This window comes from Gordionus sp. m RMFG-2023, chromosome 1 (assembly GCF_954871325.1).
Source record: "Gordionus sp. m RMFG-2023 chromosome 1, tfGorSpeb1-WG-v2, whole genome shotgun sequence".
NCBI classification, from domain to species: Eukaryota; Metazoa; Nematomorpha; class Gordioida; order Chordodea; family Parachordodidae; genus Gordionus; species Gordionus sp. m RMFG-2023.
Window position 1 is genome coordinate 34,357,612 of NC_088775.1, and position 20,194 is coordinate 34,377,805.

The 20,194-nt window shown below is 28.7% G+C and overlaps 2 protein-coding genes across 6 annotated transcripts in view; one reads left to right on the top strand and one right to left on the bottom strand.

Annotated features, from left to right (window-relative positions):
- Nucleotides 1-20,194, top strand: part of LOC135931032 (putative uncharacterized protein DDB_G0287457) — a 70,168-nt gene that overhangs the window by 47,064 nt on the left and 2,910 nt on the right. The gene's annotated exons all lie outside the window — the stretch shown is intronic.
- Nucleotides 17,439-18,968, bottom strand: LOC135922325 (uncharacterized). Its single transcript, XM_065456710.1, has 4 exons — nt 18,607-18,968; nt 18,352-18,558; nt 17,671-17,783; nt 17,439-17,623 (listed from the first exon to the last, which is right to left on the bottom strand). Exons 1-4 carry the CDS (start codon nt 18,768-18,770, stop codon nt 17,439-17,441), a joined length of 669 nt encoding a protein of 222 aa, XP_065312782.1. The 5' UTR covers nt 18,771-18,968.

Here is a 20,194-nt window from a genome sequence, read left to right on the forward strand (position 1 = left end):
ACAAGATAATGACCCAAAGCATACATCCAGGCTATGCAAAGATTATTTACAAAATCTACAACAACACGGTATTCTCGAGTTGATGACTTGGCCATCCCAGTATCCCGATCTCAATCCAATCGAACTTTTATGGGATAACCTTGATCGACAAGCGCGAAAACTAACCTCTCATTCGCATTTTTGGGAAGTATTACAGAGAGAATGGAACAATATCACTTCCGAATATTTAAAAAATCTCATCGAAAGATTCCCAAAAATTTGTGAAGCAATTATTAAGAATAAAGGTGGTCATATTGATGAGACCAAAATTTGATCTTAATTAATTGCTATGTCTTTTATTTTTTGTAATTTTTTTGCAATAATATGTAAACTTATAAATAAATTTGATAAACCTTATATTATGTGTTATTTGTCTTATTTTAAGAAAAATGTTAAGAAAATGCAGGGTGGGCAATCATTTATGGCCGGTAGATATAATCATATTTCTTAATTAACTAACCACAATATTTATCCATGAACGACTTGTCATTATCTGAAAATCTCTGTAATTCAGATTTATCATATGGTTCGTCATATTTTTGGCAATTCTCCTTAACAAAACTATCTATTAATTTCACGTAGTTATAATAAGAGTTCCAACTTGTTATAACCGGTTTAATAGTATATCTTCACATGTTTTCCTTAAAAATGGTTGCACAGTTTGAAGATTGCCCATGTTTATTCGACAATAGTTTGAAAATGTAATTTTTGAGAAGGTTTTAAAATGGACATCGTTACCTGCCTTTTCAATGACAACACTTGCAATGAGATTTAAAGTGTGTGCTGAACAGGAATGATGCTTAGGTAAGTATACAATACTATCATTCGTATTTTTGATTTGCAAATATATAAATAATGGCAAAGGCACTATTTCATCATCCGATTCTTTTCCTTATTTATATATTCTAATAAATTTTTAATAAATATATTATAACTAGCTGATAAGAATCCACAGTTGTACAGACAAATTTTGGGATACATAATAAATCCACTAATTTCTTTGCCATGGTGTCATATGCTTTGTTAATTTTTAATACAAGGGTAGGCCTAGACATCATATTTTTAGTTGGCTGCAATTTTTTGATAATAATAAATGTAGTATTTTCTACAATTGAAAATGGTTGCAATTCCTCAATTACAAAATTAAAAACTAATTTATCAACAGCTGATTGTGCTATTTTTATCTTTGATCTAGATGGATTCTGCATCTCAATGAGTTGTGAGTTAATTGGCTCCAATTTTATTTTATTACTATTCAAATGTTCATTAATCTCTTTCATTTTTGTGAAATGTACAGTCGATAATTTTTTAATTAAAATATTAATTTCTGAATTTTTTATTAAAAATAACTTAGGTTTTTTAATTAAAATATTAATTTCTGAAATTTTTATTAAAAATAACTTAGCTTTTTTAATAATTGAAGATAAATCTTTTAAAAATTTAATTACATTTTTTAATTCCCTCACTAGGCTTATTGTCAAGGAAAACATTAAAAAATATTAATTATGATTGATAATTTTTCAATTTCTTATCATTTTCAGATTGATAATTTTTCAATTTCTTATCATTTTCAGATTTATCATTTAAAAAGGAATCAGGGAAAATATTTAGGTTAAGTTCTATAAATTGCTTCATAATTTTATTCCATATATATTTATTTAAATACATATTTAAACAAAGTTTTTAAAATCACTATTTTATTCTATAAATTTATTAACAATTTGAAGTTAAACCAATAGATAAAAGAACAGGCAATATAAGATATTGTTTAAACCCAATATAATATTTTGAACCGATACCAATATTTTATTAATCTTGGATTTTTAATATTGGTTCTCAGTTCTATACTATAGTATAATAATTTAATTGCTTATATTTTAATTTCATGATATAAACTATTCAAAATATGAAAGAATACTTATTTTAATGGTTATTTTATTATACCCATTATTTAATATTCTATTATTAAAGTAATGTTTAAAATAAAAATATATTAATTCATCTTTTTACTTTCATATGCTTTTTAAGTTTGTGCTGGACATTGAAGCTGTGCGTTGGGACTTACATTTACAAAGTTTAGACTTTGTACCTATAATTTTCTTTATTGGTGTAAAATATGTTTCAAATTGGGGATAGGGAAGGGTTAAATCATCTTCATCCGAGTAAGTACTACGGATATAATATTCTTAAAATAAATTATAAAATAGAATAATAACATTATTATTAACATTTATTTTGATTTGATTGAATATTAATTAGATTAACATTCGACTGAAATTTAATTAGATTAACATTCGACTGAAAATTTAACAAAGAGAATTTTAAATAAAAATGAAGGAATGGGGTTGATATGAATTAAAAACTCGGCTTAAATTATTTATATTAAAAAAAATAAAAGTAATTATATTGTAATAAAATAGTTTTCCTTTTTAATATTTTTAAGAAAAAATTTAAAGTAGCGAGTAACCTTTTGCTTTATGGTTACTCACAAAAAGAAACGCGTTACCTTTAATCGATACTTCTAGAAGAAGGGGTAACGAATGGCATTCCTTTTCTTCAAAAAAGGTAACGAAGTTAGTAACGACGTTACTTTTTAACTTATCAGCACAAGTACAACTAATTTATATAGTATAATTCGATGGTAATAGGAAAAAAACGTAGGAAAAAATTATTCTAACAAATTTTGAAAACAACATAGAAAAAAGCATCGAAAATTCAATTTAAAGATATAAAAAGAAATATAAATTTTTAGATTTTTGTGTAACAAAAAACTATTTGGGGAAAGGCAGGGGGGGGGGGGGTTATGGACAATTTTTTTAGAGGACATATAAGTTATGTATCAGTAGCTTTGGGCACTAGCATATATCTCTATTTTTATTAATAGGTCGATTAAATTTTATTTTTATAAATAACAAGAACAATTAACTAATTTGAGGATTGGAGAAAGGGGGTTATGATTATGAGTACCGTCTACATGTTAAAATTAAAAAATACGACATATATATATATAGGTGTATTTTTTATATTACCAAAAAAAGCTTTTCTATATATTACGAACTCGGAGTATTATTCACTGGTAAATAAATATATTCATTTGCCAAAAGAATACGGCTATGATAAAAAATGGTACCAAAATGCAATATGGAATTCTTCCATAATGTAATCTATGAAAATTTTAAAATCTGAACCGTCTAATTAGAAATATATATCATTCGACTAATCTGCAAAATGAATTATATGTAAATACAAATCTCAATCTTTTAATCCAGCATCTGCCAATACAAGCATAGACATTTATTAACATTTACTACTCAAAGCCCAATTTTATAATGTTTTAAAAACATCGTTCATAAATTACTTAATAATTTTTAGTTTAATTTGTAATGAATTAGTGAGAAGAAGTTGTGTATATAGATGTGCTTCATTGAATTCATCATAATCATATTTAGCATCTCAATATTTAGCATCACATTTTAATATGTATATAATAATCCGTGTAAAAAAAATGAATTACATTTCTTTTTCTTTTTATCTCCAATTCATCGTCCTTTATAATCATCTAAAATAAAAAACAATCACTTTACAATGTTAATCATTTTAATATAGTGTTAATAAAACAAAACTATTAAGTTAATGTATATTTTAATAATGTAAGAAGAAAGAAAAAATAATAAAATTTGTCCGTTACTTTACGGTAAAATTAAGATTTTTTTTTATATTATTATTTATTTTTGTTTTTATTGAAAACGCGGTAAAATTAAGATTTTTTTAAATAATATTATTTATTTTTGTTTTTATTAAAAACGTGATACATCAACATTCCGCCCTTTAAGAAATCCAGGTTTATTTTTTCCTTGGATATGTTGAGTGGAAAACGCCATTGACGTTCATGATAAAATCTTCATGTTTAGGTATTTGTTTGATTCTGATTGGTCGAGCATTCCTTAAAACTGGACTTGTTGGTTCTTTAATTTGCCTTTTTCTCTTATGTAGATAGACTCAGCAGGACATCCACCATTTCGACTATCTATTGGAGATGGTATTGGTGAGCTCTTGTGATTAATCATAGCTACAGGGACATCATTCGAGGATATTTTTTTAATCTGATCCAGATATGTCTATTCTGAAAGTCAAATTGCCTTCTTTGTCAGTGACCATGCCTTCATCCTTTTTGTTGTCTCTAAACGTTTTGAACCACACTTTGTCACCAATATCTATTGCTCTTGCAGGCGATATGACTTTCTCTAATGAGTTGTCGCTCGTTTTTATAAATTTAAGCAAACCCAGGTAGTTGTCGTGTGCGGGAATAATCTTTTGTTAGGCGGAATGCCCATTGGTTCCCCAATAGTAGAACAAAAATATTTCTAGGAGGATCTTCTCATCGACTTTGTTTTTTTCCAGACTTCTTTTCATGTGTGTTTTGAAGGTCCTAACCCTCCTCTCCACCAGCCGCCCAATGGACTGCTGTTAATATGCCAACGTCCGTGTTTGTTTTATCCCGTGATCTTTGAAAAACTTTTCGAATAACCTACTGGTGAAGTTAGTGCCATTATCTGTAACGATTTGATCAGGTATCCCAAACAAGCGTATAGTTCTCATCAGTTTGATGACAGTCTGCCTAGCCGTTATGGAGTTCATCGATTTAATGATGGGGAACTTGCTGTATGTATCCACCATTATCAACCAATATTTTTGCAGAAACGGCTTTGCATAATCCATATGCATTCTTTCAAAAGGTTTATTAGCGGCAGCGTGTTGTATTTTTTTGGTTTGTCTACCCAAACCAGATACCTTCATGAGCCGGGCCGGCCCGCGGCGCGCAGGCCCATACCCGGCCCATGGGCCAGGTATGGACCTAATTATTTATTTACTAGCGGGCCTAGGTCGGGCCTGGATTTTTTGGAAATTTTTTACTTGGGCCGGGCTAGGGCCTAAATTTTTTTTTTCAAATTTAGAATATTTTAAGGATATTTATTTGGACAAATATAACTAATCATTTATTCCATTTCCTAGACACCTTGGGAGAGTTTTAATTTTGTTTTTTCTTTAAAATCGGAAATTGGTATACTTATTCTTGACGTAACTAATTTAAAGTGTAAGACTATTAAAGGTAATTCCTACACTTAGTTATATAAAATACCATGATATTTTTATTTAAAAATCACTTTTTTTCATTCTTATAAAACTGGATCACACTGTTACTTCTTTAGTGTGACAAATCCAATATTAATGAAATTAAATATATGGCTATAAAGATGATACTTAAAATGATTAAGGTAATAATCTTTACAATAATTGAAATAATGATTTTATATCATTTATAAATTCAGTTGGCTCTATGTATTTCCTTTGTGTATTACACTAATGAGATTGAAGGCTAAGAAAGCTGTTCATATGTAACATAACACTCTTTTTTCTGAACTAATTGATTTTTTGTGTGTTTTCTTTTATATATGGGTATTATGTAATGATAATGAATGAATAGATTTATTTTGAATGAATAACAGATTTGACCTTTAATATAATAGAACAACTTATATTTAGAATATACAAATTTGATTTTTTATCATCATCATATTGCTAAAATTCATTATGAAATTTTTCTGGCCAATAAATTTGCACCAAATAAATCTGCATTTTGTGCAATTTTTTTGATAGTTCTGGCTTCTTTTATTATTCACTACAACTTTATTTATGACTTTCTCCTCTGTAATAAATTGTAGTATTTTCAATTTTTTTTTAGATATAATGAATAAAAATGAAATAGTTAAAAAATTACATTCTCAAGAATATAAATTATTTGAAAACAACTCATTGAAAAGCAAAGTCTGGGATTCTTTTAGTATAATAATAGACAATCATATTAATAAATTTGGATATGTCCAATGTAAAACATGCCAACACATACTTTCATATTCACAAAAAGTAGGATCATCCCATTTATCAAGGCATAAATGTAAACAAATCCTAAAATTAAATTATCTTCTTTTTATCCAATTAAAAATGATAAAGCAAAATAATGAAATTGTTGATAATATATTATTTTTAAATGATAATTTGAATATATAAATTAAAATTTTGTTTATATCATTTATTAATATTATATATATCTAAATAAAATATTATATTTCCATTAGTATTACTTCAGCATAAGTATTCATAAAATATTTTAATGCGCTTGGGAAATTTTTTTGAAACTTAACATGGGCTTGGGAATTTTTAAAAAAATTAGATATGGGCCGGGCCAGGTTTATGTCTAAAAAAATTATTTACTGCGAGCCTGGGCCCGGCTTGGTCAAAAAATTAAGGCACACGAAGGTCTCTGACCCAAACATCGCATTAATCACAATTCCTTACGTCATTATCTATATCGGTGTTGATGTCAGGCCACCAGATGAAGTCTCTGGCCAATAGTTTTGTCTTATGAGCCCCCAAATGTCCTCAATGCAATTCCTGCTACATCGGTTTTCTCTGTTGGATGGTATGATCACTTTTGATTCATTGTAAAGGCAATCATCAACTATGCTCAATTTATTTTCCATAAACCTGTAAGTTTTGTTGCATATGACTTCGCCTCTTCTTATATCACTAATGACGTCCATAATCTCTTTATCGTTTTGTGTCTCCAAAACTACTTTCTCGAACTTAATCGGTATGTCCCAAAGCTCCTTGTATGGCTCGTCATCTTCCATCACGTGCACCTTTTTATTATCCGCAGCCAAAGAAAATCTGAATAGACAGTCGGGTACCACGTTGAACTAGCCGAATCTGTGGACTAACTTGTAATCATGAGCTCCCATCGCAATGTTCCATTTTTGGAGTCCCATCGACATGGCGGTGTTGTCTTTCAGACCTTTAGTGAAGATGTAAATCAGCGGTTTGTGGTCTGTCATTATTGTGAACCTCATGCCAATTGGATATTCTAGGAATCTATATATAGTGAAGATTATTGATAATGTTTCTCCCTCTATGTTTGTATAGTTGATCTCAGCCTTCAACAACGACCTCGGGGCAAAAGCTATAGGCCATTCCTTTCTATGTGAAATATCACTGCTCCCAGTCCTCGTTTAGATGCATCTGCCATGATGCCAATAGGTAGATTGATGCTAAAAAAGTTTAACGTTGGTGGTTGAGAAATGAGCAATTTCAATTCGCCAAGATTTTTTTGTGACTTTCGTCCCAAATCCATTTCTCTTTATTCACTATTTTATTAAATGGATCAGCTAGGTTGGCGAAGTTTTTTAGAAATTTAGGTAGTATCTGGCCATTCTCAAAAACATGGCAAGCTCCTCTTTAGATTTTAGTTCGGGCATGCCAGTGATGGCTTCGATTTTGTCATTTATCTGATGTATGCCTTCTGCCTCGATATCATGGCCTAAGAATCTGATCCTGTCTTTCATGAATTTGCTTTTAGAAAAGTTAGGTGTCAATCCAATCTTCCGAATGGATTCTTTCAAACACCTTCTTTATTTTTTCAATATGTTTTCGTCATTACTACCGGTGATTTTAAAGTCGTCGATATAAAAAATGACATTTTTAAGGTCGCCGAATATATGGTCCATAATTTGTTGGAAAATGGCTGAATCTGTTTTCAACCCGAATTGTAGCTGGTGAAGCGAAAGTAGCCCTTGTGTGCAGAGATTGTGAATAAATCCCTGGAGTCTTCGTGTATAGGAATCTGCAGAAAAACTTGCTTAAAATCTATTTTGGTAAATTTCCTACCCTTGACCAACTTCACAATTAGATCTTTAATGGAGGATATCGGGTATTTGAAGTCCTCTAGATGCTAGGTTTATGATGTCTTTAAAGTCTGCACACAACCTCATAGTGGCGTCTCCTTTAAAACAGGTGTTAATGAAATTGCCCATCTGACTTGAGATACAGCCTCTATGATTTTGTCTTTAAGCCAGCCTCCAACTTCTAAGTCATTGCGTCAATCCTGGCATATGGAACTCTCCTAGGGGGTATGATCTTAGACAGGGCATCGAGCTTTGAGTGAATTTTCACTTGTCTTATCAACTTGGGTTTGTAGGAGCATGTTGAATCGAGGTCTTTTTTCATAGTCGAAATCACCTTCTCGAGATCATCATCTACGTTACCCACAAGGAATGTTTTTAGTATGCTATTGAAAGCGTGGAGTACATACATCCTAGCAGGTTGCACTTATCACTATCCATGACTATGGCCTTCAGCGTTTGGTGTTTCCTTTTAACATTAACACTGGCTAGACCTATGATCTTGATAGCACTGCCGTTATACCCTTTCAGCCTCATATCCGTCTCACATGTCGTGGCTATGCCTACAGTCTTAGCTTTATGCTTCGATATTATCGAGTACCTGGTACCGGTGTCTACCTGCATCAACGTGGGTATGTTGTTGATGCTCAACCGTGATGTTGTACGCATCACATCTGGTGTCATTCACCCCAAGATTGTACACCTCCAGATTCTGAAGATTGCACTCTTTAATGTCTGTGTTTGTGACGTCCTCATCATCGATTTCTTCAATGTTCATAGTATAGTTAGGTTTGATTGACAATCACGATCTTTATATTCATAAGATCTGTTATTGGTATAATTGTCATTACTGTAATGGTTGGGCCTCGGCGAATATTTGGGGAAACCATTACTATGTTAAGGGTTATGTCTAGGCTGACCGCGACGTGGACAGTTGGTTCGGTTATCGCCTCTATGGCAATCATCGCGTGATCAAAGATTTGAAAATCATCGCGTTGATCAAGGCTTTGACGATGATCACAACGATAGTCGTGGCAGTTGTCAGAAGTTGTACCCACATTGCTGTATCGATCGTCGTAGTGATTGTCGTAATGACTGTCCAAACGGTTATATCGTGACAATTATCGTAGAGTTAATCAAAACGATTGTCGCGGTAGTTGTCGTGGGCGTCCGTCTAATCGTTCGCCGGCAGATGTCGTAGCGTATCTCGTAACATTCACCGTCGTATGTCTCGGCAGTTGTCGTAGCGTATATCGTAACGTTCATCGAAGCGTTTGTCACGGCAGTTGTCACAGCGTACCTCGTAACGTTCATCGAAATGTTGTCCGTGGCAGTTGTCATTCATGAGCTGGGGTTGCTTGATGAAAGTGGCATATTTTACAAAAGATTTACCAAGTGCATTAGAGTTCTTAATGGGTTTTATGGCTACGTGGCTATTTCTCGCACTGCCCATGTAATTAATCTATTGTACTCCAGGTGATTCATCAAAATAAATGGCTTCTACTTTCATCATGCCCTTGATGTCACTTTGGCTCTCTAATATCTTCTTCTAGACCTAGATTGTAAATATCTTCTATCGTCATAGATTTTTGTTGAGTCTGGGTACGCGTATAACCCATGCTGTGAACGTCTCCTCTTTGCTTTGGGTGGCAGCATAAAATATGGAGAGTTGGCATTCTCGGTCTTCGGGGGATGTTGGATTTTGAATTTGCAGAGAAGAGCTATCGTGTCCTGAAGGTCTACCTCGGTGCAGATTGCTCCAATGTTGTTAAATTCGCCACCCGGTAGACTTCGAAGAAACAAAGCGGCCTTTTCCCCGTTAGAGATCTTGCTAGTGTCTAAAAAATTTTGGAATTTCCCTATATAAGCGCTGTCGTCGCTACCAAATTTAGGGAAATCCAGCTTGAAGAATTCAGTCATATAGGTGGAGTTGTTCTAGGCATCCATAGATAAAGAATTATATCAGATAAAAGCGTTATAGAGAATGAATGTAAAGTACGAAATCAAGATAAAATTTTGAAATAATAATTACGCGAAGGAGCGAAAGTAGCTCACATAGCTTGACCTCCTTAATGAATTATTGAGAATAAGTTGTATATATAGATGTCCTTCATTGAATTCATCATTAATTTTATTATCATAATATATAGCATCACAATTTGATATATATAATAATTACATTATATATTTAGCATCTATACAATGATCATCGTAATTTAAAATATGAATTACATTTCTTTTTCTTTTTATCTCCAATTTATCGTCCTTTATATATCATCTAAAATAAAAAACAATCACTTTAAAATGTTAATCATTTTAATTTAGTGTTAATTAAAACTATTAAGTTAATGTGTATTATAATAATGTAAGAAGAAAGACAATAATAAAATTGGTCCGTAAAGTAATACGTTACTTTACGGTAAAATTAAGATTTTTATTATTATTTATTTTTGTTTTTATTGAAAACGTGATCTTCCTTCCTTCCATCAACAATTTGAATATAAAAATTATTGTTTTTAAAGTTTTGAAGATCATATATCCTATTATAGTAATGATATCTAATAGAAGTAGAACAAAATTAAGCTATGATAAAACAATAAAATAATATATAAATATAATATATATTTGTTTTAGGTATTTATTACAGAATTTTCTATAATAATATCAAAACATATTAATTATTTTTTTGATAAAATATTTTAATGAATGTAGAAAATTAAATATATATTAAGCAATTTTTATAATAATAATATATAATGAGATAATAAAGTAACAAAAAAATATCCGCAATTTTTAAAAATCGGATTTGTATATTTTTTAATATAACAAAAATAGCGGTTTTATTTACAGCAGAATATGAATGTATATTTTTTAATATATGACATAAATATATAATTCATGTAAAAGTTTTTTTTTATTCAGCAGAAATAAGAATGTTATTTATATATTTTTTGTTTTTACTAATAATATTCTTAAATTTTTTTAAACCTTTAACAATCTTTATATGACGAAAAATAAGTTAAATCTGAATTATATATATAATATCATGAAAATATAATTTTGATTAATATTATTATTTACTAATTTTTAATTAACAGACATAATGTTAATATATCTCTGACTTTTTTTTCTATTATTTTTATTCCTAACTTTATTATTATTTAGCAGAGTTGTTAAAAGATACTTTTTAAATGGATCTAGATACAGATACATCGTCTAAAATAATATCTAGATACCGATATTTTAATCAAAAATCTATCTAGATACAGATACCACATTTTTATATCTAGATCCTTTAACAACTCTGTTATTTAGAATAGGAGGTGACTTGAATAAACATGATTATCTTTTTTTTAATATTTATGTTTCCAATTAACAATTAAGCCTTTTAAGTAGTGGACCCATGAAGTTAAAAGATAATTTTTTAAACCAAACAAATACTCATACCTGCATTGCACATTTTTCAAATGAATCTATTTATCTAATCTACAATTTATCGGAATCCTGGTAATTTTAATTTATCAATTAAATAAATATATGTTTACCAGTTATAAAAAAATTTTCATTAACAAAATATTTACAAACTTAATCTAAATGGCCTTTATGTGTCAATTTCAATAGAAGAAATAGGTTTCTCTTAATCCAATCAAAATTGAAACAGCTCCCATTGTTACTCAAAATTTTTATCCTGATTTTTATGATTATTTTAGAGTAGGAAAAGCCACAACCTTAGGTACCCACCTTTTAAATCAAGGTGTTTAATTTCTAATTTTTTAACACTTATTATGGAAAAATTTATATTCCCTAAAAGCATGGGGAAATCTTTTACCCTTTCTATTTAAAGTCTTAATTAAACCTACAGATAAAAATATAAAAACTGCTTTACATGATTTTATTAAAAATAGTATAGACCATTTTTATGACCTAGAAATGGAAAATTATGTACCTGTTCTGATTTTACTCACAATTGTAATAATCTCAAAAAAATAGACCAAGGGGACATATGTGGAGCTCTCAAATTAGCTTCAATGAAAAATTGACCCCGTTTGATAAACATACTTTCACTCTATTAAAAAAATTGTATCCTATGCTTTTACTGAGGGTCTTTTCACTCCTGTAAAATCTAATTCAATCAAAATAGGCAAGAAAGAACTTACTAAAACAGTTTTATCTTTATAAAAACTCATCAGGGGGAATTGACGGTTTTCGCCCCTCTTATTTACAATTTTTAATTAACCCTAAAAATCCTACTCAGGATTCATTTGTAAATTCATTGGTAATACTTAGCGAAAATATACTGAACAATGATTTACCTAGTCAAGTTCACCAAATTCTTTTTGGTGCAAGATTAATTGCACTATCTAGATGGTGGGGTTCGGCTGATTTCATTAGGGTCTTATTTTAGGAGACTAATAGCTATAATCGTTGAGACATCAAACCTGAGGCTTCATAAATGTTCCAAACATATCAACTTGGCTTTGGTACTAAAGGGGGATGCGAAATAGCCGCCCACTCTCTTCGAAATCGAAGATCCTCTTCCAGACGCCGTAGTCTGAGCTGGATTATAAAAATGCTTTTAATTCGTTATCCAGAAAAGTATTTTTGAACATTATTTGGGAAAAATTTCCAGTTTATGCAAGATTTATTGAGCAGTCTCAAATTCGGGGAATATACAATTCCATCTGATGAGAGTAAACAAGGAGACCCTTTGGGCCCTCTCATATTTAGTTTAAGCATACATAACCTAATTTATTCCTTAAAAACATTTTTTTATCCTAGACATAAACATTTGGTATCTGGATGATGGCACCATCTGCGGACCTTCTAAATTTTTTTTAGCAGCGATAGATTTTATAGAGCATAATTCTCTAAACATAGACCTTACTCTAAATAAAGCTAAATCTGAAATATGCTTTTTAAATTCAAATACTCTCGAAGTCCAGGGGTTTAAAATCCTTAAAGAAAGTGAATTTAATCTTCTTGGTTCACCTTTAAGAACTTTTCCAACTGTGAGGTGTTCATGGAAAATTTTCAAAGGCTTATTAGAACTTGAAAATATTTTAAAAGAAATACCTTTCACACCAAAGTTTTTTTCTTTTAAAAAATATATATTTTTATCAAATATTTTACATATTTTTAGATATTCTTCCTTTTTTTTAAATAATGAAATTATTAATCGTTTTTATGAAATTTTTAGAATTATATTAGAAAATATATAAATATCAAATTGGAAGATTTTAACTGGGGCTTTTTACAATTACCCTCGAAAATGGGTGGTTTAGATTTATATCCATTAAATCTTACATATCTCTCTTCATTTTTGGATCGCGGTTGATGAACAACGCCATGATATCTTCTTTTATCACTCCTAAAGATAATCTTTTAAATTTGGCCTTGACAGCTTGGATATCTTTAGCTCTACCTGAAACTGTACTCACAGTTTTAGCACATCAATCAATATTCAAACCATTAATTAAAATTTTTTTAAACTCTCATCAAACCCCCATTTAGAGAATATTCAACTATTACAAAATGCTGACTGTACAAGTGGTTCTGAATGGCTGAAAGCATTAGCATAACCTAGTGTTGTTAATTGGTTGGTTGTGAAAATCCAGACCCGGGGTTTGGGTCTAAAAAATCGACCAAACCAGCTCTGAGAACTAACCCCGAGTATAGACCCGGGGTTCAGACCCGGGTCGTGTTGTTGTGTTGTGACGATTTAATAAACATGTTGATAAATAAAAATTTTTTTATTGTAATAACACTGATAGAAGGCGAGGCGAAGGTCTTGGGGGGTCAGGAATATTTTTATCAACACAAAATATCGATATGGGTATCAAATAAAATCTAATTTTAAATATATTTCGATTAAAAGTATTCATTTTTGTTATGATGGGTATGACTTGGTTTGGGAGGCGGGTGGATGGGGGGGGGGGGGGGGGGGGGGGGGGGTGTAAAAAATAATATTTTTTGATATGGGTTTCAAATAAAAGGAAAATATTTTTTTATTGTAATAATAATAATAATCACTCATAGAGGGCGGGTTTAGGTCTTGGGGGGTCAGGAATATTTTTATCAACACAATATATCGAGGTATCAAATAAAATCTAATTTAAATATATTTCGATTAAAAGTATTCAATTTTGTTATGATGGGTATGACTTGGTTTTGGGGGCGGGTGGATGGGGGGGGGGGGGGGGGGGTGTAAAAAATTATATTTTTTGATATGGGTTTCAAATAAAAGGAAAATAATTTTTTATTGTAATAATAATAATCACTCATAGAGGGCGGGTCTAGGTCTTGGGGAGTCAGGAATATTTTTATCAATACAAAATATCGATATGGGTATATTGTTAATTGGTTGGTTGTGTAAAACCCACACCCGGGGTTTGGGTTTAATAAAATAACTGCTATCTGCATTAGCAATATTTATATAAGAAATAAGCCAGATTTAACTCGAACCCCAAGCACAGATCCGGGGTCCAAATAAATAATGTTGTTTCAAATATTTTAAATAAAAAATATTTATCAATAATATCGAACTTAAATAGTAAAATCTTGCAAGCAACTTAGCTTATGGTTAAAAATATTTTAATCGGGACCACTTACTTAGGGCTTGGAAATAAATAAAATGAATTATTATATAGGTTAGCTGAGAGCTTATTTCTAATACCATCTTGATCTTAGTTCAGAATTAGATATGAATTTTCTGACTGGATTTATTTAATTTCATCAACTAGAGGATGAATATTTAATAATATATTTAATTAAAATATAATTTTTATTTTCGGTTTTTTTTATAATAAAATTAAGTATCTGTAGCTAATTTTTTTAATAAAATCCCCCTATTTTCTTATGTGATAAAAAAATTAGATTATATATTTATACATGATTTTAAAATCTAAAATATAGATGTGATATTAACGCATGGCTTGGTGTCTCTAGTTTCTATAAATATAATCAAATATTTTTATTTTACATAAAAAATTCAAATAAAATTGATTAATTTAGATATATTTAAAAAAATTTCCGCCAACATTCTCGTTGGAAACAGTTATAATTATAAATTTGATGAAAATTAATTTCCATTTTTTTAGATTTCGGAAGAAAATAAAGCTTTTCAAAAAAAAAATATATATTTGTACTCTTACTTCACCCCAATATTAATATTCTTGGTCATTAACTATAAATATATAATAGGGGAGACCGGGGAAAGTTTGTCCATAAAAAATTGAAGTACTGTAAATAATGGACAAAGCAATTTTAAAATGTTTTAACGTTATTTTATTCTTTACATATATTGTTAATCGACTGAGTCGAGTCGACTGAGTTGAAAACTGAGCCAAGTTTTGGGTCAAAAAATTGACCAAAACTGACTTGAGTTATAAACTGGGTCATGAACTCAAGTTGACTCGAGTCATGAACTTGAGTCGACAAGAGGACGAATATTTTAAATTTATTATTATTATTTAAGATATTTGTTCTGTTATTTACATTTTATTACTTAAGACTTCCAACTTGATTCGTGAATACCAATTATTTACTTCATTATCTTATTCCTCATTTTATTTGATCAAATAAATTCTTATTAACATTTTTTGATTGAATACTCAAAAAAAATTCTTATTTACATTTTTTTGATTAAATAATATTCTCAAATAATAAAATATTTTTCAGGTATCTGAATATTTTGAAATTATATCTCAACCATATTTTGATTTTATATAAGAAAGACAGACGTGTGATAATAATCAAAACTATGAGATGACGGGTGAATCTTCTTTAGCACTCCTCCTCATCTGTATTTAATATATATTTAGTTTTATAGTCCCTCTTTTAGGTAATTATTTTATTTAGTCATTAATGGTTAATAACTATTAAAATATTTTAAAAATATTAAATGTACTTGTCCAAGATACATATATAAAATTAGAAGAAAAAAATAAATATACTGTTTAAAAAATAACGATGAAATTAAACAAATCCGGCCAGATAGTTCGTAATTAATTCTGAACTATGTGGGGGATAATAATACTATTAAATCTAGACATACTGACACATTTAAAGAAGGTTTCATGACCGGTCTGTTGTTTTGAATCCTCTTTTTTTAATACCGGAAATTATTTTAAAACTCAAAAAATATAAGATTTATTATATTTAAATTTATAAATTTAAAAAAAAGAAGAAAAAAAATTCTAATATCTATATAACATTTTTTTTAAAAAAATTTTAAATATAAAAAAAATAAACAAAAATGCATACATGTGTAATATAAATTATATTTAATCTTATGTATGGTACTATTTTTAATTAAATATTTTTAATATTTTAATAAATAATTATTTTAATAAAATTCTAAGCTATAATATAAAATTAAAAGTATTTTAAAATTCCATATTTTATATTAATAGTTTGTTTTAGATTTATTTTTTATCAGAGTTGTTACGCTATTTTTTTAAAGTAGCGCGCTACCGCTATAGCTATTTGTCAAAAAAAGTAGCTTTAGCTACCTTTAAGCTACTTTTTATAAAAAAAAATTTAGAAACAAATGAAACAAATTTTTTTTATTTTTTTTTGCTTATAATGTAAATGTATAATAAATAATATATAAAAATCAACATTTATAAATATAAAAATATAGTTAGTTTAGATTATAAAAAAATAAGCAATATAAATAAATATTTTAATTTGTTGCATTTTAATAATAATATCATTTCAATATTATCATCCCCAAGTCTAGAGCGACGATCAGAAAGTATAAGCTTTGCTTTACTAAATAATCTATCGACACTAGCACTTGAGGGCAAGGGGGTATTTAATTTTATATATAAATTTTTAATATATGAAAAATTATCAAAAATATTCATTTCAATATTTTTTGATTGAAAAAAAAGATCAATTGGATTTTCTATTAAATCATCTTTAATTTCAAAAAAATTATTTGAGGATGTCTTCGTGGTAGATACTCGGCAATCTATGTTTGTTGGAGTAAGATTATTCAGCTTCGCCATTAGCCTATCGCGTTGATGTTTGACATCATCGGAATTTATATATGGCTAGTTTAGTTTAATTGGATGAACCATTGCCGCTAAGACATTGTCATCATTGTATAAGTTTGGGAATCTAAAAGTTACAAAAATAGAGTATTTTAAATATATCTTAATCATAAAATTTTATAAATTTTTTAGCCTTAAACATTAAGTTAGAATAAATCTTCAGTCAAAATCAAAACAATATAAATTTTATTTAACTTCTCTCAATGCTTTTTAACAGAGAGTCTACTAGGGGCTGGCATAAGATTAGATTATTCAATCTCTTTAATTTGGTATTTAGAATACTTAAAGTGGGAACATAATACCCCATCTCCATATTATCCTCACCTTCCAAAATTTCAAGGGAAACAGCAACATATTGCATAACCTAAAAAATTAAAATGATATGGAAATGAATCATTATTAATTAGAATTACTTCTGTATACTCTTTTATAAAAGTATGCTCTTTATCGTTAATATATTCAATTTCAACAAGATCACAGAGATAATTAATCTCTAATCTTCCTTCCTCCAGAAAAAAAGACGATTAGTTTTATTGCTTGGTATATAGAATTCCATCTTGTACGATTAGGAGTTAATAAATACCTCCCTAATTTTTTTTTAAACATGTCAGAACTTATAGGAGATTTTCTGCTTATTCCATAAAGTTTGACATTTATAAAATGTCGATCTTGATACCCTTTTAAAATCTTCATCATTTAAAGCTCCTTCAGCATCTACTGTTGCTATCAAATTTAAATTATGACAGGAGCATCTCTGATGGCTGGGTAACATTGTGGAGTTAGTTGAAGATCCTATAGAATATTGATTAGATTAACATGTATTATAAAATAATTTAAACCTTCTTCTAAGATCTCATTAATATCATTGGCATCAACACCTATTTTCTCCTCTTCCAATACATGTTGACTATCATTCTGTATCTCATCTTCAGCATTATCCTCACCAAATATTCTATATTCATATTTAATAGAACAAATTAAATTATTCATCCAGTTTTAATGGAAATGTCTACTAATATTTATCAAAAATGGAATGGAAAAATCATTTCTTAGTATTCTAAATTTTGAACCTCAGGAATTATAATGTAACTAAGCAAAAATATTTTATCAAATGAATACATTGAATGAATTCCCTGTACTGTATATAAATTGATGGCAATTAATCAATAAGAAATAAATATAGTAAAAATCTAATCATCCATAAAATATTCAATAACCATATCTTATTAAATGTTAGATTAGCTCAATGACACTGTACAATAAAAATTAATGAAATAATCCACCTCTGTTTTATATTTTATTAGTTAATTTCACTAATTTTATTTATAATTTGATATAAATTATGATAATCATAATATTACTAAAATATGTGTGTATTTAGTTAATAAAAATTCTATAAATAATGTGAAATATTAAAATACTAAATATTTTATAGATTAAATAATAACCATTCCATTCTGATTAATTTACTGCCCAAAAAATCATAACTTAAAATAAATATTATAAATTTGTGATATAACCTAAATGTCTTCAGGTAGTTAGACCCATTATCAGTAACCATCTTGCAAACTTTATTATGAATCCTAAAAGACTTGTGGATGTCAATAATTTTATTTGCAAGTACGTCATATGTCTGGCATCCTATAATCCTTTTAAGGGCTAAGGCTACAGATCTTCTTTTTAAAGTCCTAGGGTCTAACCAATGGCCTGTGATTCCCAAATAAGCTCTAAAAATATTTAATCAGATCAATTTATAAATATAAATAAATTTTTACCTTCTGTTATGTGTCCAACTATCTGCCGTGATACATACATAAGATATATCTGATAACTCTACTATTAGAGCATCTTTCATCACTTTGAAGTTGTCGGCTATTTTATTCATAAGTGTCTGGTGACATAAAACTGTTGTGCCAGGGGATAAAGTTTTAATCATCATAGTAAATGATGGATTATCAACCAAGGACAATGGCTGAACTGTGTCAATAATAAAATCAACAATTACTTTATCAGCCAATTTTTGTGAAATATTGGCATGTTTATTATCAGTTAATTTGGTTTGGATAGTATTTGTCTTTTTGAATGAAGATTCTCCTATACCAAAATTTTTTATATGTTTCTCTATTTCCTTATAGCAATTGGCGTGAACAGTCTAATAAAATAAATAATATTATAATGTAAAAATAACAATTTACCTTTAGGTGTTTCTTCAGGTTATAGCTACTCGATTGATTTGATGATATATTTTTTTTACATTTTAAGCACAGGAATTTGAATCCAGATTTTATTTTAATATTTATTTTAAAAAATTTTTCAAATCTAGGGAATGGGAAATCGTTATTAGAGCTATTAAGTACATTTTCTTTAATTGAATCTTCCATGTCTGAATCACTTTCAAGGATTTGGATATCCATGGGCGATGCCATTTTAGATTATTAACACAGATTGAAAATATAAATTAAAAATTGAAAATATATTTAAATTTCAAAATTAAATAATAAATTATAAAAATCATAATTAATTATGATATTATATTTAAATTTTCATGTTTATACTTACATTCATTATATTTTTTAAAAGTAGCGAAGTAGCGCGCTACTTAGCTACTTTTAAAAAAAGTAGCGCCCTAAAAAATTAAATAATTTTAAAAAAAGTAGCGGCTATTAACTATAGCTACCAAAAAAGATAGCGCGCTAAGTAGCGCGCTACTTTACTGTTTTTTATATGACTGCGATTACAATATGTATTATAATTTTATATTGTTTGTATTTGTATTTAATTTTTTTAAAGCTTTCTATGATGAAAAAAAAATTATTAAATATAAAAATAAATATAATTTTAATTTTGTATAGTAAATAACTAAAAAATAATAATTAATAAACAACTTCAAAAATATTAAAAAAACGCATCATGAGACTTGGCCATTTCATCACACATTTCTTTTTATTATTTATACATGCATGAATGACGTTTAATTTTTATTTTTTGTTTATATTTAATTACAATTTTTTTATTTATTTTTTTCCGGTCATGGGTTACTTTATTATTTGAATATTTACTGATATTTTTATTTTATCCGAAAACATTTTGATCAAAAGAAAGTCCCCAAATTTAAAAAAATATTTAAATGTTATGAAAATGAGATTAAAAGCTTAATTAAAGATTTAATTTAAGATTAGAAAATGAGATATTTTTTACTTTACATTCATCCGAGCCCCATGTGTAATTATTAGGTGCGTCTGAACCCCGGGTTTGACCCGGGTCGGCCTGAGCACATAAAAGGGTCGTAAATTTTACGACCAAGCAAATTAACAACACTAAACCTAAGTAACCTCTTATCAGATGAACAATTAAGAGTTGCCA

What these genes read in the sequence shown, in the direction of transcription:
- LOC135922325 (XM_065456710.1), bottom strand. Translation starts at nt 18,770, where the DNA reads ATGATGATTAAAACTTTATCCCCTGGCACAACAGTTTTATGTCACCAG. An exon ending in AGTTGGACACATAACAGAAG is followed by an intron (nt 18,559 to 18,606) that starts GTAAAAATTTAT and finishes AAATATTTTTAG; the next exon opens with AGCTTATTTGGGAATCACAG. An exon ending in TAATGAGATCTTAGAAGAAG is followed by an intron (nt 17,624 to 17,670) that starts GTTTAAATTATT and finishes AATATTCTATAG; the next exon opens with GATCTTCAACTAACTCCACA.